This window comes from Simochromis diagramma, unplaced genomic scaffold (genome assembly GCF_900408965.1).
Source record: "Simochromis diagramma unplaced genomic scaffold, fSimDia1.1 OVJJ01000419.1, whole genome shotgun sequence".
Lineage (NCBI taxonomy): Eukaryota > Metazoa > Chordata > Actinopteri > Cichliformes > Cichlidae > Simochromis > Simochromis diagramma.
Window position 1 is genome coordinate 3,848,407 of NW_024387244.1, and position 27,579 is coordinate 3,875,985.

The window sequence follows — 27,579 nt, forward strand, 5'->3', positions numbered from 1 at the left end:
CAGAGAGAATGAATGTAATCTCTCTGGTTGAATAAAACTTTATGACGCTGTCCAATTGTACTGCATGATACTTTGTACTTGGAAAGAGGTTACTGATTACTTTTTAACAGTTCACCCACGAACGACAAGAAACAAGTCTGCATTTATTATTTTACACTAAAGCAACAAGCGGTTTTTGATAGCAGTGATGATGGAGGGAGAAAACAAGGCAACACAACCATATGGGGACACACAAACACTGGACACATGTCAGCTCAAATTAACCCTCTTTGTATTTCTGTCACACTTCCTGTCACTAGCAGGATCTCGACTACAGTAGGAACAGAACAGGACGCCGGATTAAATCATTCTGTACTTGAAAAACTTAAATTTTTTTCCATTTTGCACTTTTAATTTTTGATTTTGATTTTGTAATCCCCTGTGAGAAAAAAAGATCTAGTGGGTTGATTTATCAGTGACACAGACTTCCTGTTTAGGTTATCCAACAGTGCGTCACGCTGACAGCATCACTGAGCCGCCCTGTCTTCCTCCCGAGCATCTTCCAGAGAGCTTGTCTAAGTTTATCTGCTCTGTGGGCAGCGGCAAACTCACCGCCGCTGCTGAAAGGTTAACAAGTCAGTGAATGTAAAACAGAGAAACCTATCACAGAAGCTGAAGATCTTCCAAGTGCGCCACTTGAGTACCACGCAGCATCTGCCAATACATTGCCAGTAGCGAGATGACATGTAGACGCTTACATCCCATCGCTGCCACTTTAACCCGCAATTAAATTTTGCGGCGGGTTTCGGTAACATCAGCTGCACAGTTCTTCAATCCTGAAACAGAGGTTTGTTGATGTGTGTGCCAAAGACAGAGTGAAACATCACGCCGTAATGCTATTTCCTTGAGTCTGACAAATGAGGCCCTGACTGCACTCGGTACTTGGCAGTTTCCTATGAAAGAATGCATCAATCCAATTGGCTTTCCTGCCCCGCCTGTCACAGCCACACATTTTCCCTCCACTTGTGGCATGTGCACGCTCGTGTACAGAGAAGAGACATAAAAACAGGAATTACATGTCACAGCTACGCCACCTCTCACAGTTCCTATCCTGTGTTCTTCACTAGTCTTTTCTAATCCATCCCCAACACCTCGCGCTGGATCCCCGCCTCTCCTTTTCCCTTCGCCTGTCTTCCCCTCCTACTTTCCCGCTTCACCCCCCCATCGGAGATCAACACCTAGCTGTGTGCAGGTGCAAGGCTGCTGGCAAACTGTCAGCTTGAGTCTCCTTTACTTAAACACACACACATATATGCACACACAGACACGCACACACGCAGCTTGGCTTCCACACAGGCGCTTCCCACTCTGTGAATTGGTCTCCACACAGAGAGCTAGATTACACTTTCACTGTCAACACATAAAGGAAGAATAACAGCAAGTGTGCTAAAGGTTGGAAAACACAGGCTGGAGATGCAGAAGGAAAATATCACAGAGAAAGAAAAAAAAAGGAGAAAACTGATTATATCAAGGTGAAACTTTAAAAAGCACTGCAACTGCAAAAAAGAGCGTTTTAAAATCTTCATGCATTCATGTGCTTCAGCCACACTGATATTATCTTTAGTGCAGATACATACATATACATACAGTCACAAAAACAGAGGGTAGCATTTACCTTCATCCCGTCACATTTTACTTCTTCATGATTGTTTTCCATTGATTTTTTAAAAATACATTAATGAAGTTGAATTAATGCTTAAAAAGACAGCAGAGACAGTACAAAAAATACTTTTACAAACCTATTTTACAATCAATTAAATATATATTAAATTTTTATCATAGATCTTTATTTAGGAATTTCTGAGCAGATGCCACTTCTTGTGCATTTTGACTTCACGTGCGCCACTAGATTCATTAAACAGATGTAGTTACTTGTAACTTAAAGATGAAGTGAGACAAAAGACTGCAATGAGCTCATAAAATGCAACATGTTGCTATAAGTTCATTTATTGTATAACATAAATAAGTTACATAAGGAGCTTTGTGTACCGTCAACCAGCCTTAACATAAAAAACCTACTTAAGCATTCATGCCTCAATAATAATAGTAATAGTAGAAAAGCAGCCATTTGCTGTATAACGAGAGCCTTTACTTTTGATAGTTATTACCTTTGTACTCATAATTAGTCAGTTTTACTAGTGATGCTCTTTTAATGTAGAACGATTATTTCTATGACACCGCTTAAGCAAAGGATCTGAATACTTACCAATGAGAATTTTTTCTTGTATTTTTCAGAAAAACATTGTTTGAGGATTCATAAAGGCACCATTACAACTTTGTTTTGTGGCTGTTATAAATATACTGGATGAAATTACTGTTAAAGTCTGAGAAAATGAACTGATTATATAAAGTGTATAATTTTATTTGATCAAATCATTTTATAAACTTACGCTGCCAAATATTACTCTTACTCTTATCATTTATTCTTTATTTTTTGAGCCTGTGTCTTGATTGTTCTTGTTAGCTTCAATCAAACAATGAGAACGGACTCCATGGATAAGATTTAAATGATTACATCAACAGTAATGACTCAATATTAAACTTAAAGAACGAAGGTATTTTAATATAACTTTATTATACTGATTCGAAAAGCAATTAGGTTTGATAAACGATTTCCTGTGTAGCACTAACACACGCGCGCTGATCCGTGCACACTCTTGCGTAAAACCGTGCGGTGACCTCCAGAGCTGTGAACATGGAGTCAGTGTCAGCCCGCGTGGCCTAGGGTCATCTGACAGCTCTAAACAAGACTCTCATTAACACTAGGCCATTAAAAGCACCTGCTGGCAGGGCGTTTGCGCGTGTCTGCGTGGTGTGTGTTTGTAATTCATAGCCACGAATTTGGGGTCCGGGTTGACGGTGAGCAGAGAAGACAAGTGTCAGTTTGTTCTTCAGCCACATATCCCATCAGACAGCAGCGCTGCGCAAAGCACCGATGTGAGATGTTAGAGACTGATGGACGAGTGGAGACATTTTACAGCAGCAGCGACGGTTGTTCAATCCATCTGCAGGAGTTATGTGGTGATGCTGCTAAAGCAGAGCCTGAACTTCTTCTACTTTTGCCATAACAGACATAAATAAAAGCTTGTTTGCCATCGAAGGGCTTTTAGGGCGTGCAGGTGGTAAAGAGGGCACACTTAGATTTATTGTCTGGAAACAAGAGACCAACAATACTGTTGCTTCTAATGAAAATAACACATTTAATAATAATTAGACATAATAATCCACATTTAGTATGAAAGTTGAGGGATTATCTTTTTATTACATCAAGTTATTGTTTCAGAAATTGGTCGATAATATTGCTTAAATGGGGCTTTTGTACACTGAGCACTCGCGGCATGTGTATTTCATCTTTATTAAAGTGATAGAACGTGCTTTCTTTTGACAGATTAGATAAGGTGAGGCACAGCCTGAAATACACCAAAACAGAATACCCACCTCAACCACAGCCTGTTTAACCTGCTACCATCTGGCAAGCACTACCACCAGACTTCCAAACAGTTTCTTTCCTCAGGCTGTGAGACTGCTCAACTCATCCTCCACACTTTGCTATGAATAATAGCTTCATTCTATGACTAAATTACATATTCATCCATATATAATTATTTTTTAAAGTAGCATAAAGGGAGTATGCTACACAACCGTAGGCGTGATGAGAATAGAAATTAATCGTAACTGTCACATGTGTTTATTTTCACTTTCATTTTTTTCACTTCCAATGTTCATCGATACTAACGCGTTTGGTTAAGCATGCATGCGTGTTTGCACGACGGAGTGCACAGAGTGCATTTGCTGCGAGTGTGCTTCCGTGTGCATGTGTGCCAGGGTTCGCTAGAGATGCTATAATTTATCCCACCTAATTAATTATAGTCCAGCACTGAGAAGAGTTATACTTGTCGCTCAATCGGCTCCTCATTCAGTCAGACGACAGGAGGAAAGACCCAGATAAACTCCTGGAGCCTGAAAAGAGCACAGCTTTCTTTTCTTTTTCTTTTTTTGAAGTCTCCTTCTCTTCTCGGGCTGATTCGTCGTGCCTGTTTAGTCGGCTTCACATTACCATTTAAATAAAGAGGCTAGCTAAATGACCACTGGTAGAACATTAAAAGAGAAAATAAATTGTTTTTCTTTCTCACTTTATTCTTTTCTCTTTCTAGCTCAAGCTCCTCATCATTTTTAATTTGTTTGGTCTAGGGGGTATGCTTGATAAAAAAAAATATGCAGAAGAATCCAAATGCAAAACTAAGCATTCATCTTTGATTACAAGGCAAATCTAATCTCTTTTAATGGAAAACAATGACTCACAAAGCTAAGCAGACTTGAAATGACTCAGGTATGTTAATTTCTTGAGGAGAATTGATTATTATAATCTGAATCAACAACAAATAAGAAAATGGCACGAATAACCACGGGGCATTAAGTTTGCTTCAAAAAAAGACCTTATGATGAAAAGGGATAATGTCAAATGATACACAAAGTGCAACAGAGGGGGGGGGGAAAGACCTCTGGGGTCCATACTGTATGTGGAAGTTATCTCGTAGCAGTTATCAGATCGTTTTTAGAGCCACTAGTTTAAAGGATATGTGTAATATCTGCACTGATTTAAGCACAACTTTTAAAACATTAACACAACCCTAAGCCTTTGAAGTATGAAATAATACGAACACGCTGTTATACTAACTTTACCGATCGTTTTAACACACATGGCTCCCTTTTTGTGCTTTTCCGCTGAATTTTGCGCATCTGTAGCTGCCGAGACAAGTGTAGTTTGATCCGTAGCTTGCATGAGAGAAAACATGCTCTTGACATCCAACACCCATCATCAAGGAGGTGAGCAGATTGTATTGGACACAGATTGATTGCCCTTGAAATCCAGCAAAATTGCTTAGCTTGTAACAAGTTTTATTTACTACATTAAATTATCATTAAAATGCTATTAGCGCACTTAGTTGATTTCCATTATGAACAACACATCTATGGTGAGAGAGGCACAAAGTGGTGGGTGGGTCGGTGGGTGGGTGCAGAGGGGTTATGGTAGGGACTCGTGTAAGGAGGGCAGTGGAGGAAAGCGGGAGGAGAGATGAGAGGAGGGAGGAGAAATGAAGAGAGGATACACGAGACGAGAGGTGAGACAGGAAGGATGGAGGCGACGAGAGAGCAGTGGGAGATGAATATTAAGCAGCCGTAGTGATTAGGGTGGTGCTGCAGAGTGGCACTGTGACAGTGACATTGTCTGCCATTGGCAGCCTCTGCCATGGCGATTCACTGGAACCTGCTTCATTTGGGCCATAATTAGCTTAACTGTTCAGAGAGTGAAAAATTCATCATCGCTTTGAATCTTGTTAATTGGGAGAGCCATCTGCATTAATAGAGGCCATTTGGATGCTCCGTATTTAAGTATGCATGCGCCAGTGTGTGTGTGCATTCACAGGTATGTATGCATGTGCACGAATGTGTGTAGGGTAGACGAGCAGAGTTTTGCATCCACTTACTGGAGGGGCTGATGGACTCGAAACTTTTCCAGTTTTTATCATTGAAGCAGCAAAATAAGCTCCTTAAAAACGATAAGGACCTCCGAACATCGCTGGCAGCAAGGAATTTAACAGTCAAGACCTACCAGCGTATCTTATCGTACAGCTAACTGACAATGTATGAACACCCAGATGGGTGAAGGTATGGGTGGTGCTTCATCAATGTGTGCAAAGACCAAAGGCAGAATTGCTAAAGTACCAAGTTGATGTCACACCTGCAATAACTTTTGAAATGAACAAAGCAGCAGAGATGGCAATGAAGGCTCTTGCATATTTTACTTGACTATATATATATATAAATACTCTGCATGGTGTAAATAGGTGGTACACAGATAAAACTACCAAACTGCTCTAAATGAAAAACACAAATAACTCCTTCACCTACAGTCACAACAACAGCACGAACGAGAATCGATTAGAAAAGCATAAGCTCAACTCTTTTGTTACTTAGTTAATTGTTTCCCATAATGAGAAAAACCTTCCCTGCCTTTGGGGAGAAAATATTGCAGGATAAGCGAAATAACTCGGTTTAGTGCAAAGGGAATTAAAGTCAATATATCGCATCAGTCGGTGATGGACAAAATTAATATAGGGCCTGATCAACAATACTGAAAATGTTAACTGCTGCATGTGTGCTCAAATTTCCATCGTGCTTGTGACGAGCTGCAACAAGGATCGGGATGTATTTCTTCTGTCTGCCGGCGCGGGAAAGATTTACAGCAGCAGCGGTGATGGTCAGATACTGCTGCAAGCGATAAGAAATTAAGACTAATGTCCATTTATTTTCTCGCGCTGCGGCTGAAGCCAAACCGCCATGACAGCGAACAACAAGAAGCTGGCGTGGAGAGACTCAAAATCCTATAATCAAGTCCTGAGCGTTGGGTTTAGACTTTTAGTTGGTGGCCAGTGTGCCGTTAAATCTAGTTCAGTCTGGGTGGATGTGCTTTGTGGACTGTGTTTCATATTCAGCAATAAAACATGCCACTATTCGTCCTTCCTCTAAACCCAGTGTGTACGTGTTTATGATCGTGGAAACAAACCTTGTTACTCTGAGGTAACATATGCACACGGCGCACCCACTCTGAACTTCCCCTTCCACGAGGCAAATGCGGTTATATTTCCCCATTCAAAACACTAACAATGTCATAAAGAGAATGCATTACTGCCACCTATTATGCAGAGCTGCTGCGTGCGCCATGTCTGGATTAAATTCAAAAGGTGAACACGATGAATCAGACAATGTTCCAAGAAGCTCCATAAAAGCACCGAAATGACCATATTCATTAGACTGTGTGTGTGACATAAATACAATATGTCTCCCTCTATACTGCAGTGTGTGAGGAGTACATGGTGTTTATGCGACAGAGAGCCAGGCTGCAGAGCCCAGCCCAGTCTGGACGGACTCAGCCCAGCCCAGCTCGACCCAGCCAGCACTAATCCATCATCACCACTACTGAATCATCACGCTGCCAATAAAGAAAGGCAGCAATACATTATAGACATGTGGCAGGCTTTAGCGATAATGACATTGAGAAGTCCTCTTGGGCTGTAGGAAAAGCCTGGGCGCGTGACACACTTGCTTACAGAGGCAATAATGTATGGAAATGCTTCAGTGTGCAAGACAAGAGAGAGGGACAGGGAGAAATGAAGGAGGTGCAGTCTGTATATAAAGAAAGGAGGCACTCTTCCCATCAGTTTCTATTGTGGACTATACAAAAAGGAGGACATTCAGAGACAATGTTCGTTTACATTCATTTGCAAAAAAAAAAAAAAAAAAGAGCTATCTTACAATCAGTCTGATGTGTCAACACCCCATTTCTGTGTTATCTCGGTCTATACATCTCAGCTGTTAATGCAATAGGGTTTGTACAAGTGTTAGAGACAGAGCTGCCAATCATCGGCATGTCATGTGGCACAGTGCAGCTTGAATCACCCTGTTATGTCGTTTATGATATTGAAAACATTGTGCGTTAACCCCACACGCACTAAACTTAGAATAAAAGTGCAAAACGTACAGGCGAGTGGATTGATCTGTGTGGTGACGGAAGTCCAATACACAGCCTGTGACGATGGAAAACTAATGTAAGGTAAGATGTGAGAAGGCACAAAGAACTTAAACGGTTACACACCTCTGTGAAGCTACACATCACACTTTCATCCTCCGCCTCTGTCTGGAAATCTCTCAGTCTTAGTTGTGTTAAACTCGTGGGTGACATGTTGCAAACGTAAATCTCTGGTATTGTATGACCAACTTAAATTTAAAAATGTCTCTTTTTCATTTAAATTAAAAGTTGGTTAGGTTTCTGTGTGCTGAAGAATTTGCATTAGCAAAGGGTCATTCAGGTTTTATGAGAATCACTCCACACACACAGCCCCCAATTTGAAAATGGAGAAACTCTTTTGACATCAATTATGTGCTGCTGCAGCGTAAAAATAACACCTTTAAGACTCAAACTAAGTTTAGTTCCCATATCACCTCAAGATATGGGAAATTTTTAACCTTGATTCAGTTTAGTTTACCTCCAACCTCTGAAAATGTGCCAGTGAACAACACGGTAGCCAAGAGGCAACTTCCAGAGGTGAAAAATGAATCCAATGTGGAAGTGACATCAACTGCAGGTGTCGCTAGAGGATGGCTGCAAATGAAAGTTAATTCCTACAGACTTCCATGTTAAAATTCCCAACATCCCACCATTGAAACCCCAAAAGGTTTGGGCTCAGTCAATAATTTTGACTGGGGTGACTTTACGACTGACATGTTTCTCTATTGGAGTTTCTTTTATCTGGAAACATAATACCAACACTGAAACTCCAACTGTGAAGCTCAAAATTGATGGGTGACATCAAAGTGGCTACATCAAGATTTCAGAGGTTTATGGATGTAGTTAAATTGGACATGCAGATGGTTGATGTGACAGAGGAGTATGCTAGGAAGAGATGGAGGCAGATGATCCATTGTAGCGACCCCTAAAAGGGTCAGTTGAAAGAAGAAGAAGAAGGAGGAGGGGGGTTTCACTGCAGTTTCTTTGCTGTAGGTTCTGAAAGCTGCATGCAAAAAATCCCCCCAAAAACCTAAAATGAAGAACCCATCTGCTTCCAGCAGGATAAAGCACCATGTCACAAACTCAGCTCATCTCAAACTGGTTTTGTGAATATGACACTTGTACTCATATGGCCTCCTCAGTCACCAGATCTCAATCGAATAGAGCACCTTTGGCATGTAGTGGAGCGGGAGACTCGTATTAGGGATGTGCCGCCAACCAATCTGCAGACAGGCTGCGATCATGTCAATATGGACCAAAGCTTCTGAGGAATCCCTCCAGCATCTAACTGAATCCATGCCACGAAAAGTAAGGCAGTTCTGAGGTTCAACGGTGGACCAACCCTGTAGTACATCTATCTATCTCCCCATTTCTCTTCTACGAAGTGGGATCACAGGGTATTCACCACATTCTTCTCCCCAACCAAACTTTCCAGATCCTGCCGAGGGATTCTGAGGCATTTCCAGGCCAGACTGGAAATATAATCTCTCCAGCAGTTTCTTGGCTCACCCAAAACACTTACAAGGGTAGTCGCCCCAGGAAGGATCTTAACCAGATGCCTGAACCACCTCAACTAGCTCCTTTTGATGAGCAGGAGCAGCAGCTCTACTCCAAGATTCCTCCGGAGGTTTGAGCCCAACCACCCTTCAGAGGAAACTCATTTCGGCCGACTCCTTCAGTCACCACCCAGATTTCATGACCATAGGTGAGGGATGCAACATAAATAAGCGCTACACAAATACAGGCCATTTACCAAATCAGTGGGTAAATTGAAAACTGTGGTTTTTTTGGCTCATCACCATCTCAACAGTCCAGTATAATGCCCACACTGCTGCCGATGATTCACCAGCTCACGCTCCACCTTTCCATCGCTTGTGTATAACACCCCAAGATACTTGAACTTGTTTGGTCTAGGTGGCCTGCCTCTCAAGGAGCTTTCCAGTTTTCCAGATTTTATGTGGGTGCATGGACCAAACTGGTTTAGCGATGCTGCTAGCACGCATAAAAACAAACTCTTCACATCAAAAAATAAAAAAATTAATAAATATAAAATGAAGAAAGGGCTGTAACAAGGATGGGGATGCATTTCTTCAGTCTTATCTAACAGTTTCCCCCAAAGGAAGATGAGCAAAAAAACAAACAAACAAAACCCCACCCCAAAAAACCACAGACACAAGGTTTGTGCTGATAGAATAAAAGTCTCAATTTTATTTCTGTTTATCTATACATTAAACAGGTGTTCCTGAATGCAGCAAGAGAAAACACAGAACAGGATGCTAAGCGTCAAAGACTTGCTCGCATAGCAGAGGTGTGGCCGGTTTAGCAAAGACATGTACACTCTCTATCGCATATACTTATAACATTTTCTGAAAATGTAGGGTTGCCTCTGGGAGGCTATAATAATGAGGGAGTGTCAACTCCAAAAGTCTTGAAATTCTTTTCACATTATCATACCAACTGGAAATACTCCATACAGTAATAACCCTGTCTTTCCCTAATGATCACTGCAATGCGTTTATACCTAATACAGACAGGTAGATATCCAAGCAGCCCTGTATAGCTCATTTAATACAAGTATGAAAATGTCATTAATAGGTCTGTATGGATTTGTCATGTCGCCGTTGTCCCCTTTAACTCAATCTCGAGGCCCAGTTTTCCATCTCCGCAGTTGGCCCTCTACCCGACAGTGATGTGGTACCAGGTAAGTAACTCAACACCTGCATAGGAATTCAATTACACACAAACTCCCTGGGTCAATACCCTGGACCAGAGCAAAGCTTACAATTGAACTATTATTAAAACAGTCCAACGAATGGCTTAAGTGCTTCCGTGAAAACGACTGCTGTGTATCTGAACACACGCTCTTCCCACAGTAGAGAGGTACCAGCACATTTCATGTTCACCAGCACGGTTGGAAATGAAAACAATAACCATCAGTAAGAACATAGAAACATACTGAAAAGGGACACAACCCTTTTCTCTCAATAAAAGAAACAAAAACAAAACAACAGAAAAACACTTTGGTGCAGAAAAGATTCCATTGGTACAGGGTAAAAGAAAATATAATGCACTTTGTATAATTACTCACAGTAAGTCAATCGTTAATACTTTCTTACACTAAATGCATAATTTTAACATTTAAATTACATTTAAGTGACGGTGAGGGAAAAAGCGATGCAACAGGGGAATCACAGATAATTATTCAAGAGGACAGGAACGTCGACAAAAAACAGTCTTCGTGAATATACCCTGATCGCATTTTTGGCATGGTCCAAATTTTAGAAGTTGACACATTCCTCTACGTGGGTATTTTGTCATTTCATCCCTCTTCTAGAACACAATCTGAGGTTAACATGGACTCAAACTTAACGTGTGGTTTTGTTTTTTTGCTGAGGACCTCTTCTACTCCGTCGTCCCAGTCTGACTGAGATTTCCTGCGTGGCATGCGACCGGTGAACAGTGGCTTCCTCTAACTTTCACATCGTCGACATCTGAGTGTGAGCTAATAATCATCTATTATCTATAGTGTAACCTGATCTAATCAGTAAAAATGCATATTTCCGAAAATACACTGCAACAATGTAAATTGATAGACAACAGGTGCTAAAAGCAGATGCATCCACTTGAAATCGGCAACTTCTGAGGTACTTCTGAAACTCACAGCTGAGGATATAATCACTATCTACAATATTTGGATGGATAGCATATAGTTGATACAGTAAAAGCAGGGTTATCGATTTTTGTGAAATATTTTGGCTTTAGAATTCGAGTAAGCTGAGGGGATAGTGGCGGTTGACACACCTGAATAAAACATAGCCGTATGACGATAAAAACATAGAAAAACAGCACCATTTGAGGTCCGATAGATCAGTTTTCGAACTGTTTGCTGGTAGCACCGTCAACCAGTAAAAATCTCAGAATGCAATACAGAGACAGAACACAACCACTGATCAACTGCACAACATAGCAAAGAGCGAAGATATATATTCGGAGACGACCCCTCACACAGACACCCCTTTACAGCAGCATCTTTAAGCAGGTAATAAAACTGATTTCTTCCTAAGAATGATATTTGTGTACTGAGGTGTTTTACAAGTTTTTAATATGCTGTACATGTTGAGAGTAACCAGGTATACCTTTTCCTATAGATTTTCTTTTTTAATATACACACATAGTTTACAGTCACTGACAAACAAACACCAGAGTAACAATGAGGTAGGACGGTGAAGTTAGATGAAGTAGAACCGGTTTGTGGATTGTATACAAATTTTCTGATAACTGTAATAAAAATATAGGCCTAACTATGTGTTCCTCTCCGTTTTCTCATTTTAAACCAAGTCTGACACTGTATCTGTGGCTCAAACGTGTGTCTCGTGTACACCTAGCTCCGAAAACAGTGGCACCGAGCCATTTATCTTGTTCCGCACAGTGAAGCTAAAACCAGATCGCTTTTTCCTTAATCAAACTGTCAAAAAGCAACCCAAAGCTCCTTCCCTTCTGCAGCTTAAACAGGTGTTTACAACATAAGCCAAAACAACAGCGAGGAGGACAGGATCGTCCACGTGAATGTCAGGAGAGAAAAGAACTAAAGGTGGCATAAAAAGACGATCGCAAAGCCGCCAAGGTTACGTTTCCTGCCTATCACTACTTAAGTGTAACGGTGAAAGCACCGACTGGTCTGGTGTCGTGACGCAAAGCCAAAATTAGTGGCTCTGCTTGTGAATAAAACGGTACAGTATGTTACTGATATGCTGCTAAAAACCCAAACCGCTCTTCTGCAAGTGACTCGGTACATTTGATAAAGAACGGCCTTGCCTTTACAGATTAAGCCAAATCTGGGTTAAAAACATACAGTCCTTCCATACAGCTTTCATCCTTTGAAGGTGGTTTTAGTTAAAGGATTAGGCTTAATGGCCATCCAGGAAACAGGCCTTAACATTTTTGATGATGTAATAGCTCTATTAATGGTCTTTCTTTAAGCATCATTTTAACCACACCCCTCCCATTTTGGCATAAACAACAAAGAAACAAACACAAATACAATACACAACAATGTCTTAGAATTTTAGCAAAGGTACTTTGCACAGCAGAAATCTTTTCTTTTAAAATGCACAGCCTAGCGCACATAAACCTTTGTACAGGGAAAAACAAAACGAGAAATCAGAGGGCACCGAAAAAGGGAAATTTCTAGGGAACCCCCTCAAACAGTATATCAATAACACATCGCCGTTATAAGGTGGCGCTTTACGCTCGGGTTACTGTGGCCGGGGCCATTTTTTAAAAATTTGTTTTGTTTGTGCAAACCCTGCTGATTCTAAACCCCGTCTTTAGCTCGATCTCAGCATTCAATACTTTGGCTCACGATTACCACTCATTTGTAAAAAATACACTATTATCTCTATAGGAGTCATATTTATACATTACCAGCATCAGGTTAAAGCGCATATTCCAGTCAGCTTGCACATTTCATTGGTCAGTTTTTATACTGGCGAATCACATTTTGCAGATAGTAGTAGTTATCAATTTTCTAACTAAGTTTTTTTCTTTTAAACCGTTTCTTTTCGAGACCATGACGGAGTTGCAGATTAAACTATTGAGATAATTTAACTTACTGAAATGCAGTTTTTTTTAAAGAAACCTGTTAAATCTATTAGGGCTGCCCCTGACCAAAGCTCTTCCTAGCTGAACAGAGTTTTTGTGACCATGATCTAATTAATCCAAAATATATTTTAACATATTTTCTAATGTGTTTTGTCAAGCATGACAAAGTGGTTTGAAAGCTGAGACAGAACATTGTAAGTAACACCATTACCACCGCGCTACATACCAGAGAAAAAAAATTATACAAACTCATGGACGAAGCGTTCTGCCTGTTACAGACAGCAGCAAAAGAGGTAATTATTCTGATTGTGCTGCAATCACCAGTAAGCAGACTGTCTAAAGACGGCGGCCATGCCAAGCGGCCAACATTCGCCTACTTGCATATTTGAAACAAAAACCAATGTTTGAGGTTGATGACTGACAGACAAATATTTATCTGTCACCTTCCTACGCTTTGGATTTTGTGTGTGAAAAAAAGCGAGAAAAAAAAAAAAAAAAGTTTCCATGAGTGACTGACACTTCCTGTAAAGTGAGTGTTTCCTTTTCAGGTCGACCAAGAATGTTCCGACTCCTGGAGGGGTGGGGGGTGGGGCAGCCCTAAAGTCTATCAAGCATGTTAGCGGCAAATCTGACAAATGAATCAAAATGTACCAAAACTCATTCTTGCCATAATAAACCATAAAAAAATGTCTTAAGGTGCTTCATGATAATACAATGATTGTTAGGCCTTAATCTATGAGGACATGTTTGTTTTTTTAATTGAAAAAAAAATAAAAAAAAATAAAGGACAAATACCACAAAAAAATTTCTTTAAGATCGAAGAATTTGCCCATTTAAAGTGCATTCAATGTAAATGATTTGTGTTGATCTAACTACTGCATCTCAACCGTTGGAGCGCAATGGTTTAACAATACAGAATTTTATCATACTATGGCGTGATCATCAGGTAGATCCTAAGTGAGGTTTGCCAAATAACAGATATAGTAAATATAACGTACGGGCTCGGCTGAAATCGGGTGTTAAGAAAAGCCTCGTCTCATTTTCCAGAGATCGCTTTGGCTAAGAGAGAGGGATACTTTTTTTTTTTCCTTTTTAAAACATATGTTTGTAGACTCAGCTGATCTAAGTTCGATTACAACGTCAAGCTTAAAGCCAACAATTCATATAAAAAAATTAAAAAAGTGTACAAAGAAACACAAGAAATTGATAGGTAACGTGGAAATACAACATCAATTTGCTAAACCAAACTTGTCCAGAAGCTTGAAACTGTAACAAGACTACAAACTGAAATATCAATGTTTGGTGGAAAATAATAATAATAAAGAGTTGCTTATGTACACTGAAATAAAGTAGCTTAAGAAAAGGCTGATCTGAACTTTTGAAATAACAAAAAACCGAGACGGACGATATGATACAGAAAAATAAATCAACAGACAAACGAGAATCTAGACTGTGAGGAGGAGAAAGGCTTGATGAGCAGCTCTGCAGTAGATTCACAGTTAGCCACAGCTAGGTCACAGTTGAGATTTCAATCTGCAGCGTTTAGTTCCAGCCTGCAGATTGCCACCCAAGCCATTTTGGATCAAAAAGAAAAAAGAAAGTGTGTGTGTGTATACATAGATATACACACACACACACAGAACAGAAGAGGAGAATAAAAACATGAAAGAACAAGAAAGAGACTAAATTTTAAAAGTTCTGATGGCATAGCTCAGGGAAAGTTGTCACTGGAGCAACCTTACTCTAATTCCCCAGTGGCGTGCCTTAAACAAGAGGGGGTTATTATGGGGTTCAGCAGGGCCAGACAGCTTCAGCAGCAAAATAGTATCCCAGACAGCTTTACCCGTAGCTAACACCGCTTCCACAAGACGATGACCAGAGCTGTGCCTCGATTTTCATCCGGGTAGCGGTCTGGCTCAGCCAAACTTAATGGTGTGAACTACACAGAAAATAGTACCTGGCCACCTCGTACATTCTCACAGCAAAGTGCAGATGAAGCGTCGTGACTTCAGCTTACAATACATTTACAATCACAGCATACTAGAAAACCCAGGAGCTTATCAGTGCCTGGTGATTGCCAGATCCATTTAAGGCTTTTCTAGGTCTCAACATGCCTGTACCACTGCAACTCAACAGTCAAGTTTCCTTAAAGTAACACACAGATATCCGATCAAAACGTCTCCTGCGCTCCCTCGTGGATGGCAAATATTCATAAAGATTAACATTAAAAAAACATAAAAAACAAATACAGCATTCTAGAGACTCGACAGAGTCCCATTAAATCTCAGTAAGCTGTCTTTATAATAAAGTTATACGGTTAAGTGGGAGCACACGCCCATAATTAATCTCTTTAGGAGCAACAGAATCTCTGCTGCAAAATGAAATATGGCTGTTACTAATTAAGACTTGTGCATTTGAGACCCTCATGTCCCATTCTATGCAGTAAGTACCAACCGCACCAACTCCCAGCAGTTATTGAGTAGTCACCATAACAGTCAACCTCTCACGCATCTAAGCTCTAATGCAAACTAGCATCATTCGTTCGCCCAGGGAAATAATCTCTTACTTTTTAAAAGTTCAAGGACTCAACAATTATGTTCTGACACAGAACAATAAAGTAATAATCACACCTAATTTCTCTTTTGACACACATGCACAAACCTCAAGAATCTGCATCTCTGTACCAATGCCACTGTAAAGCTTATAAAAACACTCACACCAGCCTATGTCAAGCTAGCTCACATGTTCAGTTTCTAACCACTGGGTAAAGCTGTCTGTTGGCCAATTAGAAAAGCGGGCTCACAGAAATGTGATGATGGTTCTTTACGGAGGGGCGGGCGAAGGGGCCTCTTTGTTTTAACATTTCAAATAACAACCAATCCGATGTGCCAAAGTAATACGACCGCTCCTGAAATGGTTACAGCATCCCCCGACCACCCATATCAAGTCCCCTCAATATCCTGCAGACCACGCGGGGCAGAAGGCGCTGGCGTGACAGTTGATCACTATATGCCATCGTAGGTGAAGTTCTCCATCTTGACTGTCTGTCTGATGAGCAGCTTGGACTCCCGCCGCTCCTCATTCTTGATGGACTTGTTGATGTCCATTATCTTTTCACAAATGTATTTGTTCACTTTGGACAATCTCTGCGTTATCTCTGCACTGTCGGCGGTCTCTTGAGACACTCTGTCGTAGAGACACTCTGGGGAAGGAGCGAGTGTGAGTAATCAGACCACATCAAATTAAAAGCCGCTCATTTTGGCCTCGCCTTAAGGCTAAAGAATTTACCTTTACTAAAACATTTTTGCAACTTGTCCAAAGAAGGGTTTGTCAAACGTTTGAAATATACATTTTAAAGAAAAAGGAAACGTTTGTCTTACCTCTGACAATCTTCAGCTTGCTGGGTGACAGTGGAGGTTTAGGCAAGGCATCTTTTTTCTTTTTAGTGGCCACTCCAGTGACACTGCGGTTTTTGAGGGTTTCTGTGCCCCAGATCATTACAGCCAGGTTCTTTGTGAACTTAGAATCTCCCTGGGTCCGCTGCAGCTGGTGCCATTTCTCTTCTTCCACCCAGATCCCACCACCAAGGTGTACCTAGAGACGTAAAACAAAGGTTTGTGAAAAGCACAACTGGAAACTTCTTCTTCTGCATCTACGGCTCATTATACAACAAACAGTATGTTGTCACCGGCACGGTGTCAGGATTTATTGTTGTGACACTCAACTAGTTTTATTAATTTTTAGTCAACAGAAGACAAAGTAGATATCCGTGTTTTAGATAAAGAACATTACAGCTTCACATCTATTCAACTGTTTGTTTGTTTGTGGGAAAAAAAGTGGGAATAACCCAGATCTTTGAGGATCAAACGTCAGTTACACTGTGACTCTTTACAGGTCGAATTTGGAAGACACAGCAATTTGATTTTGAGTCAGATATGGTTGAACAGAAATGTTCATAGCTCTTGACCAAAGGAGGAAAAAACAAGACAAACGGGAAAGCATGAAGACAACTTAAAAAAAGAAACATCTGTCTTTCATGATTTGGGGCAGAAAAATAATTTTTCTGTAAAAATAACAAACTTGCATGTATAATTGAACTCACCCAAATTTCCCATAGCTGTGAAATTTGTAAAACTATTATAAAAATTATAAAAGTTACATATTATTGTTGTGAAATGAAAGGTGTCCCTAATGTATTTTAGGTGCATAAATGCTATAAATGGGTCCTTTTAGCCCACTGGTAGGGTTGATCGCTAAGCAACATGATGTAATAATATATCATGCATAATAACAGTGGACAGTGGATATAATATGATGATAAGCTATTGTCATGAAGTCAAAAATCACACAATACTTTTATAATGTGATATAGGTGAATAAATGCTACAAATTGGTTATTTTAGACCGTTGGTAGGTGGTTGCTAGGCAACATCATGACATCAGGCTCTTGTATTCAGCCCTGAAAACTTCTCTAAGGAGGTCAGTCATTACATCGGGCCGCTCGCCGGCAATATCAAACCCTCTGCTAAAGACCTGCTATTATTTTTACCAGCGTTTGAAACCTCACATCTCAGAGCTCATCTACTCGTGTTTCTTCCATCCAAGAAACATTAGAAAAATCAAACCTTTACTGCCATCCAATGATTTGGAACTTTTAGTACAAACATACATCCTCCTCAGCCTGTTTTCAACTGATCCCAAATGCAGTAGCTAGGCTGCTTACAAAAATTAGCAGGCCCTTACACATCACCTCCTTTTTTAAATTTAATATGATATAAAGTCCGACGTGGCAAAGCTTCTGCGTATATATCTGAGCTACTGACAGCAGTAGGCCTCTGCGATCATCTGATCAGGGTCTCCTAACTGTTCTGTGCTCTTATTTTAAATCCAGAGGGGACTGCTGTTTTGAGTTTGTAGTCCAAAAACTTTGGAACAGCTTTCTTCAACCTTTCACTGATTTTAAATGACTGCTTACTTTTAAAACGTAAGCTTTTCCTTAATCATTTTCCCAAAATATAATGAAGAAGATGTGTTTGTGTGTTTGCAGCTTGATGGTGCTTTACTTTTTCTTGTGTCTTGTGGTGTAATCTCAGCGATTTTGTACAGACTAGTAAAATTCTGGTAGTGTGAAGACAAACAGAGTACATGCTAATTATAGCAGGACACATTCAGCTTTCACCTCCCGCTTAGACTAAATCAAACTTTCCAAGAAGGGTCACTTTCACCCTCTAGGATACGTAAACAAGCTCTGGCCACTATCTTCTTGTAGCACGGATTACCTTCATTACAAACTTAGGCTGTGGCTCTTTACACAGTCACTGTACATTGCGTAAGCCTGGACCAAACACTTCAAGCTGATTGCCAGCCATGGCAGACTGCCCTGGTCTTCTAGGTGAGCTACTGTACCGGAGGGGCTGCATATGTGACTCTCGTTCCCTTCCCTACTCTCTTATCACCGTAAAGTCTTTAGGCTAGCATCCAAAAGGCTTTTCCCTGTGCAGCTAATGTGCTTTAGGCCCCCGGCCAGCAGACAAGCTTTTTACTGCCCTCGAGGTAGAAAAAGCCTCTTCTTTTTCTTCTTTTTCCACGACCCCTCCCCACCCTTTCCAGCGCACTCTCAGTAGGGTTAACCTGTCAGTCACTTTAAATTCCTCTCGTGCAAATAATTAATATGGGGTCCCTCATGTAGGACAGTTCTAATTTGCAAGTGTTCTTCACGCTTGAAGTGGCTGCAGGCCCCAGAGCTTGTACTACCAATTCCCCCCCTGTCATCAGCGACAGGACGCTGGTTGAGTTACAGCAGTGGGGGCAGTAAAGAACCCTAACAGGCTAATAAACACCGACGATGCTGGCTGCGCTTGCAGGAACAATAATAATCTTCTCAACCTTGTTTACCTGCAAGGGTAAGGCAGCTAGGGGAAAGGACTGATCAACAATGACAGCATGTTCCCAGATTCACGGGTGTTAAGAGGAAACGCAGCACTTCCTGTAAAATCAGGATACTGTTCACAGCCACCCACAAGGAAAAATGAAAGGGGACCAAATGATTCGAAGCTCTCAAAATTGGTTATTAAGATACCATCATAGTCAGAGTTTTAGTGCCCTTTCTACTCTACACTATAAATTAGAAGTTCACTTAAATATATGCAAACATAATTGAAAAAACAGGCCTGTTGACTACTGAGTGAACTTCAAGAACAATTCTTTTTCCTACATTAGAAAATATGAAATTAACTGGACTATGCTAACAGCCTTGCAATCACTTTTATGACATCAGTTTGAATTTTCGTGCACAAGATCCTCTTGTTTTCACTTTGCTTTAAAGAATTAATGTCAGCACGAAAAGACAGATTTATGCAGCCATGAAACAGCACAGACAAGAAATTACACAAATTAATAATAAAGGTTTTCTTCGTGTACTAGTTGGAGCGAAAATGGAAAACTGGAAATGCAATTAAATACGCAGCAATTCTTAGTTCGGAGAAACGTACCTTGCCGTCGTTGCAGGTGTATACTGTTCTAGGTGAGGGTGAGTAGCTGGAACTGGTGTTGGCTTCTTCTCTGCACGTCTCCTGGGCCTCAACAATAGGTTCAACCACTTCAGCCTTGATTGTCTGGGTGCCATTGTCATGCATAGGCTCTAGGAGATAAAGGAGACGTTAACAATTATGGAGATAAAAGCAACGACAAACCTCTGTTTTCACTTAACGCAACTTGGCGAAACTAAAACATGCTAAAATACAGCAGGAACGAGGGAAAAAATGCTAGGTGTAAACAGCTACTAGCACCTGAATTCTTACAGTAGTACAGTAGTGAGGGGTTTTTTGCCTTCACCGCTGGAGCAGTGCCCACCTGCTTGTTTGCTTGCAATGCGCCTTGGGCACAGGCTTGCCTGTGCCTTGTGACAGGCAGTTATTTTAGCCCAGTAACTAAGCTGGCTTGGTGGCTGGCCACGCTAAGCTCCAATGTAGCTGATGAGTTTTAATATCGGTCAGCGCACTCCATCCACTGCCTGACAGCACCCCAGGGTGCTTTAATCTTTAGCCTGTCCATTAGATGGTCTAGCCAGTAGCTGGGCGCCTCTGTTCAGATCTGCAGGGGGTCTGAGGTTAAGACCAGCATCTGGCAGAGCTCGAGTATGTACAGCACTGTGCACTGCAATGACACCACTTTTAATCACACAACCAAAGTGCATTTTATTCAACTTCCAGTACTGGATTTACCACTTCAGCAACAGACCTGTTAAAATCCCTTTGGATTATAATCTCTCTCCACATGTATACATCATTCCCCAAAGGTTTCTTCAGTTTTTATCTTATCCTGATTCTGGCAGAAACCAGTCCTGTTATGGTAATTATGATCAATCTGTATGGGACACTGGGTTATACAAACTGTATCTGATTTAAATGTAAGCTTAGTGCTTTTCTTTAGGCTTATCTGATATAATTGTGTGTCTAATATTCCTAAATCAAAATAACATTAGTCCAGGACCATCACTTTGTTTGGATTTTAGAACTTTTGTACTGTGAGAGAAAGACATAATAAATACTTAGTGGGTGGTGGGAGAAGCAAAAGAGGGACAAGGTACTGTTGGATGAATGGGTCACATGAGCCTCACCCAACAGACTGGGGTTCAAGCCTTGTGTGAAATCAAAACGTAGTTTTCCCACTCGTGCTTTGTCCTCGTCTCTCTTTTCCTCTTTCCTCACATCCAGCTGTTCGCAATAGACAGCTGCCCCTCCCTGAACCAGAGCTCTCTTCCAGTTAAAAGGGTGTTCTTCCTTCCCGCCCTCACCAATTTCTTGCTCAAAGAGGATCGTCTGGTTCTTTCTCTAATATTGTAAGGGCTTATCTTGATTTACCTTATTGTAAATCAGTGCCATGGTATATGGCTCAACCATCTTTTGGAATCGTAACAATGCGTTAGTTTTTGTGTCATGTGGCAATAAACAACGTGATCAGTTAGTTGCAATGGCGATCTAGCAGCAACAGCGACAATAATAGAATGTGAACATTTATGGCACCCATATACAGTAACAAAAATCAAACTTAAAGACACCTCTCGTTTTATAAAAGAATCAGTTCTTAAGCAGATTAACTGACTGACACTCAGCCATCATCATCATCACCATCCAAGAAGCTTCTTTAGTTCTGAACTGAAGAAGCTTCCTGGATGAGAGAACCTGAGAACCTTCACAGACATTCATCTTTACACTTTTTTTTTTTTTGCACATAATTGCAAAGAAATTTATTGTCGGCATTTGTCATCCAGACCTTGTCAGGAGAGAGATGGTAAAATTACTGTGCTGTGTGGACATAAAGTGAACACTAAACTTAATATCTATCCTCACGCTTGCTGCTAAACTCCTTCCACTGAAATTGTGGCTTTATTGCTGTTCAGATGTTTCTGTATAAGAAACACTTCACTTGTCAGTTTCCTTACTATATATGTATTCATTTCAAATATAAACGTTTTCTTTAACAACTGACGAGGTTAAAGTTCACTAATCAACTTTGTGGTACTGGTAACTGGTTTGTTGGCTTGTGTGTGGGTGCTACTGGTCTCTCACCGCTGCCCAGTCTCATGAGAAGTACGTCTTGCAGTCTCCTGTTGAAGTCCCTCAGTTCTTTGACTTCTGTCAGCAAGCTGCCATATTCCTTGAGCTTCTTGGCTTGCTGCACCAACTGTCTGCGGGTTCTCTCCAACTCCTGCTGTAGCCTCCTCATCTCCTCCTCCTGCTGCCTATAGCTGTGAACCAGCTCCTCGTACAGAACTCTGGGAACAACAGCGGCAGCCACCTCAGGCACACAATCCGTGTCCACCGCCAAATGCTGCTGTTGCTGCTGGTGATGATGTCGCTGATGCTCTGCCTCCATATCATCATCTTCGTCATCTGCATCCTCTCCCACCTCAGCCAGCCGGTCCTCATCCAGGTCCTCCTCGCCCTCCATACAAGAGCTGGCTGCATTTCTCTCTAGGCGAGCCACTACCGCCGCTAGGCTTTTGGATGAGTTAGAAAGGGGGCGTCCATGGTCCTGTGACAGGGCCTGAGGAGAGTAATAACTCAATTTAGAGACGAAATAGGTTGGCAAAATGAAATCTGACCTATATTTAAAAAAATATGTCATGGACTTTGAGAACTCTGGTGTTAGGCCTGTTAAAATATTTATTCATATGTACAAGTATTCCCACAAAGTCGATTCTGTTCATCCGGACATAGTGTTGCCATTAGGAGACACACTTCATCAATCATCCAATCAACTTCTTCAGTCTCAACTTTGAAAACGCTGCATCCAGAAGAACATAATTTATTTTCTGGGATTTTCTTACCCAGACGATTGAGCATGCATCAAGATAGTATTGTGTAAAATTCTTTGCTGTGACTCTGACTAAATATATGACTGACGCCACTCAAAACAGAAGAAAAATATTACGTAAAACCACAAATCTGTCTGAAATGACACGACAGGCAGACTTCAAACTGTTTGTTTTGACATGCGAATCTCAATAGGAAATGGGAGGACAGGAGTCACAGAGTTCTTTGATGAGCCGCTCAGAGGATTTGTCTGTGAAAGGGCAGCTGTCCAGAGTGCTGAATTTGTGTTAATCCAGCATATGGTAAAAATAGTGTGGGGGATTTGGGGTGTCAGCCAAGTTTATGAAAATGTGACGTATCATTGATAGATATATTTAGATATCAGAGCATCGCTGCAAAAAATTTACATGTGAAGTTATACATGCTCCCATACTTGGAGTGTTGATGTGGCCTTTTTTCACTACTTAACTTTTTTGGGTTTTCTCTGACACAGTAAAAGGCAAAGCTTGAGTAATTTTTCTATTTGAAAGATGACATTTAATGCAATTAGTTTTAATGTAAAGTATCCTCAAATGCATGTCACGGACCCAGTGTGATAGACTATCATGATACTACTAACATAAACAAGTCTAAACACCTTTTGATTTAGATCATTTATACATGATTGACGGTATAAATGATGCAATATGTGTGCATTGCAGCAGACACATATGTTTGCTGCAATGCCCAACAACCACAGTGTACCTCTGATCTTCCTACCTTTTTATGCCTGAGTGGCATTCTTTCCTCTCCAAAATTGTTCTCGATGGAGTTTCCTGAATTCTTCGTGGACATCTTGGGAATTTTCATCTTCTTTTGTGTTATACTGTCTTCAAATTCTTCTACTGTATCTGTGAGCCCCGGAAATAGAAGCAAGAATAAACTCGTAAAAGTCCCTAAAAAGTTGCATGAATTTTCAAAGTATGCTTTTCAAAGTATCTACGGAAGTGCTCTCATCTGTATTGGTTAGCCTCTCCATTCTGCCTCATCAAGGCGACTTTAGCATTAAATGAGGTAGGAATGTAAGCATGTCAGAGGACTGCGGTACAAATGGTCCTGGGCTGGCGACATTGTACCGATCTCCCAGCTCAGACAGATCAGACTCGGGGATTAGTGATGTAGCTAAAGATCGTGCATAGAAAACGACCGTGAGCAAACATTTCTACAACTCCAAATAAACACGAGCAAAAGCATTTCACCTGCACACTTCATCACATTTGCACGATAAACCTACATGAAACGGCTGCGATGCTGACATGTTACTGACAGGTTGCTGTATGTAGTCTGCAACGACTGCAGCACCGCAACCCCTCTGTGGCACGAATCTGCCGATAAGAAAGCTAACATGCAGACTGCAGCCCACCAAAGCCGCCGGATTGGCATCTCAACTACATTTGAGAGCCTCAAAAATAATGACAGATCAGTCACCGGCTGTCAAATATGTTTATAATACGGTGACAGCCTTGCGTCTGTACGTCGGCAGTAGCATGCTAACACGGAACGAATACAAACCAAGCAAGCTAGCAAGCGTTAGCTTCATGTTGTAAACAACCGTTGTGAGTCGCTAACGTTACATGCCACGTATTTAGCGACACAACCAATACTACCCAACCCAAACAAGAGGGGTAACTTAAGAGACACGGCGCAGTAAGTGTAAAGAACATATAAAACACCGACAACAAGGTATGACTACATACCAAACTTATCTTAGCATATCTAACTAGCATATCTAGCTAGCCACAGCCGAGGACGTTGTTGTTGCTATCGGTGTCAGATTCCAGCTGATCACGTCCTGACAGATCGGGTCAAAAAAAAGAAAAAGAAAACACTTGGTTTGACACATTCCTGAGTTTCGCGCACATCAGCGTTACTTGGTCAGACGGCGAAAAGAAGCGTTAAAAAAGACAAAATCTCCTGCGTTAGGAGGACAACTTACCTGCAAGGGCAAGGATCTGTGCTTCGCACGGCTGGCCTGCGCTGCCATTCTCTTCAGTTCTGTGAACCAGATACACCTTCTGATTATCAAAATCTGTTTTGTGCAGAGGTCTGAAATCTTCCACATTTGAAACGGGTAACGCGTAGCACATATCGTCTTCAAAGAATCTAATAAAAGCATACATTATTTACTTCTCTTTGGTCCTGCACTTTGGATATGGTTGACAGTTTTTCCTCACAAAGTATTAAAAAAATATACACATAGGGGGGTTGGGGATGTTGTCTGCGCTCGGCTACTCTTGCCTGGTCCACATCACCAGGGTAGATCATCAAGGCATAAGTAATAGACATGATTTTAACTGTGCTGTTAGAAAGTGCTCGGGTGCGAAGGTATTCAAAAGCAACTAATTTTTTTTATTAATTTTAAAATTGCTCAAATAAATATTTATATTTAAAATATTTGTAACTTTTTATGATTTGTCATCTCATTCATTTAGGCACCTCTGGCATTTCACTCTGTCTTCTAACTGTTTCAGAAAAGCTATCAAGATGATTACCTGCTTGGTTAGATTTTATTGGTCTCTGTGTGCTTTCCTGCGTTTCCTGGTGTATACTTCTCATCTGTTCCTTGTATAACACCCAAAACACTTAAGGCCAGCTGACAGAAATGAACTCTTTGTTATTGTAAGACAGCCAGGTGGTTATACAACAGGATGGATTTCTCTCAGTTGGTACTCTAATGGAGGGCACCACAGTCGATAAATGACACTAACAATTTCGTTCTGCTTGGGCTGCTGTAATTGAAAAGTAACTGATGCAGAACTATATAGAGGCTCCCCCCCCTCACACACACACACGTCTGATATTTCATTTCATAGTTTCAGGCATTTAGTTTAGTTGTGATTAGGCCTCTTTCAAATGCCAGCTTCCCCGTGATGTTTGTTCACTCTCCTGTGTGACCCGTCCCTGAGTCTGTTGATGTATACAAGAACATTTCCAAACAAACAAAGAAACGACAATAACTCTGAAAAACATATTACGTCGCCTCTCATTTTGCTGCAGTTATTGGAGCAGCACTTGAAACTCTTTTCAGTGCAGAGTTACATCTGCCAGTTATTGATTTGAGAGACCAGCTCGTTTCACTTTTCTGTGAAGAATCCATAAGCTGAACTGTCAAAGCTGAACACATTCCTTATACATTTACAAAAGCTGAATTCTTCCACATTTTAAAGCGAATGGACCGACGGTTATTTAGAAGGCTGAGGCTGAGGCAGAGGTATCTTGCGTGTCTACACTAAGTGGAGCAGTCTGGCACACCCGGCAAAATAAAACAGGAATGGGAGTGATAGACGAGAGATTTGAGCAAGTTCTCAACAAGTTGAACAAGGGATTATTGTTAATCTGAGCTTCTGTTCAGTGGCTCTCCCGTCCTTAAAGCTGGGCCCTTCAGCATAAGGCGGGTCAGTTTCTGGAGCATCTCCAGTGTTTAAAACCTCACAATATCATTCCTGCTGCCTGGAGAAGCTAAATGAAAATGTAAACAATTTTTTCAACAAAGGTGCCCCAGAGATTGCAGTACGTTCAGAGAAACAATGAGCATACCTTAAATACTGTAAACACAAGAAATAGATGTGCAGCAGTAATAAAACAGGACACAAATGCAGCAATCCACTAAAGACTGTGGTTTAAAACATGAGATCAATAATTGAGAATTTGCGGTATGTGTGTCATGTTTCTGACTGGTGTAATAAGATTTATTGTAACTGTTGCCAGTCTCAATTACCAATATATTGCAGACCCAATAAATGTACAACACCGTATTGATTTAGTTCTAAATATATAAAAGCACAAACTACCACGGTCAACCTACACAGGTGTTTTTACTTTTTTCACCTTCTGATAACCAGCTGGATGTAAAAGGACAAGCAATCATCATCAGCAACAACAGCTACATCATCCAAATATTTTTTCCTTTCTAGAAGAAAGAAAAATTGCTGCCTACAGTACTCCCCCCGGCCCCCCACCCCACCCGATAATCCTTTTCACATCTGAAGCTTATTAGATTCTGAATTCTCTTTTTCATAAACTAATTTAAGACAAATGTTCTTGTCTGGTTTAGGAATAACAAAAGAAACACAACTGTAAAGCCTGGTAAACAGATACAGTGTCTTACAAATAAATAACTGAAAAGTGGGGTGTGCGTAATTATTTAGCTTATTGATTATATATATATATATATATATATATATATATATATATATATATATATATATATATATATTGCAGTTATTTATTTGTAAAGAAATGTTTGGAATCATGTATGATTTTCATTCCACTTCTCTCGTGTGCACCACTTTGTGTTGGTCTTTCACGTGGAATTCCAATAAAATTGATTCATGTTTGTGGCTGTAATGTGACAAAATGTGGGAAAGTTCAAGGGGGCCGAATACTTTTGCAAACCACTGTAAGTATGAGAAAAAGATCTCCAACATATAGATCTCAGATATGTGTAACCTTAGCATCAAGTACATATTATGCAGAGCTGAGCATGAGGCTTCACTCTGTTTCTGTTTCACTGTGGTAACACGTGTAATTAATGAAAGCCTTGCATGAATGTGGTTTGGACGAGTCAAGGTGCTTTTACATCGAACACGGGATGCACTTCATGCTGAAACCCTTGTGTGGGGGTACAATGGTCTGCTGCTGCACAGTGCAAGCGCTGTGATGCGCACAACTAGGGAGCTCTTGCGGACACAGTGGTCAACGTTCAAAGGGTCAACAAATGTGAATGTTGACCGCTGTGTACTGCAGTGACTGCCTGTGCAGGCAACAGAAAGGATCCATTCAGCTGGTCAGCAGGCAGGATGGTAAAATGCAGGAAAGGTTTATATCTTGTGCCTAAAGTAAATAAATTATATCGTAGTGATTACATATTTGCCTAACAAGCAAAACATCCTTGGAGGAGACAAAAATTCCTTTTGGGGATGTGTCAGTGTAGAAATTCACCAAATCAAACGTGGAGCTGCCCGCTGTGGTGACCCCGCGTGATGAAGGGAACAGATTCAAATGCATCAGAGA

General features: G+C 40.8%; 2 protein-coding genes across 4 annotated transcripts in view; both read right to left on the minus strand.

The window, feature by feature from the left end:
- Positions 1–27,579, minus strand: part of agbl4 (AGBL carboxypeptidase 4) — a 332,443-nt gene that overhangs the window by 55,951 nt on the left and 248,913 nt on the right. The window lies entirely within an intron of this gene.
- bend5 (BEN domain containing 5) lies at positions 9,788–25,342 on the minus strand. 3 transcript variants are annotated; one of them, XM_040053005.1, is made up of 7 exons: positions 24,685–25,340; positions 24,503–24,561; positions 23,287–23,417; positions 21,781–22,258; positions 19,702–19,850; positions 16,591–16,804; positions 9,788–16,412 (listed from the first exon to the last, which is right to left on the minus strand). In XM_040053005.1, the coding sequence occupies exons 3-7, from the start codon at positions 23,374–23,376 to the stop codon at positions 16,216–16,218; spliced, it is 1,128 nt and encodes a 375-aa protein (XP_039908939.1). In that variant the 5' UTR covers positions 23,377–23,417; positions 24,503–24,561; positions 24,685–25,340; the 3' UTR covers positions 9,788–16,215. The 3 variants fall into 3 exon arrangements, with proteins under 3 accessions (XP_039908939.1, XP_039908938.1, XP_039908940.1); XM_040053004.1 differs by having other exon boundaries at positions 24,503–25,342; XM_040053006.1 differs by lacking the exons at positions 24,503–24,561; positions 24,685–25,340 and adding an exon at positions 24,264–24,496.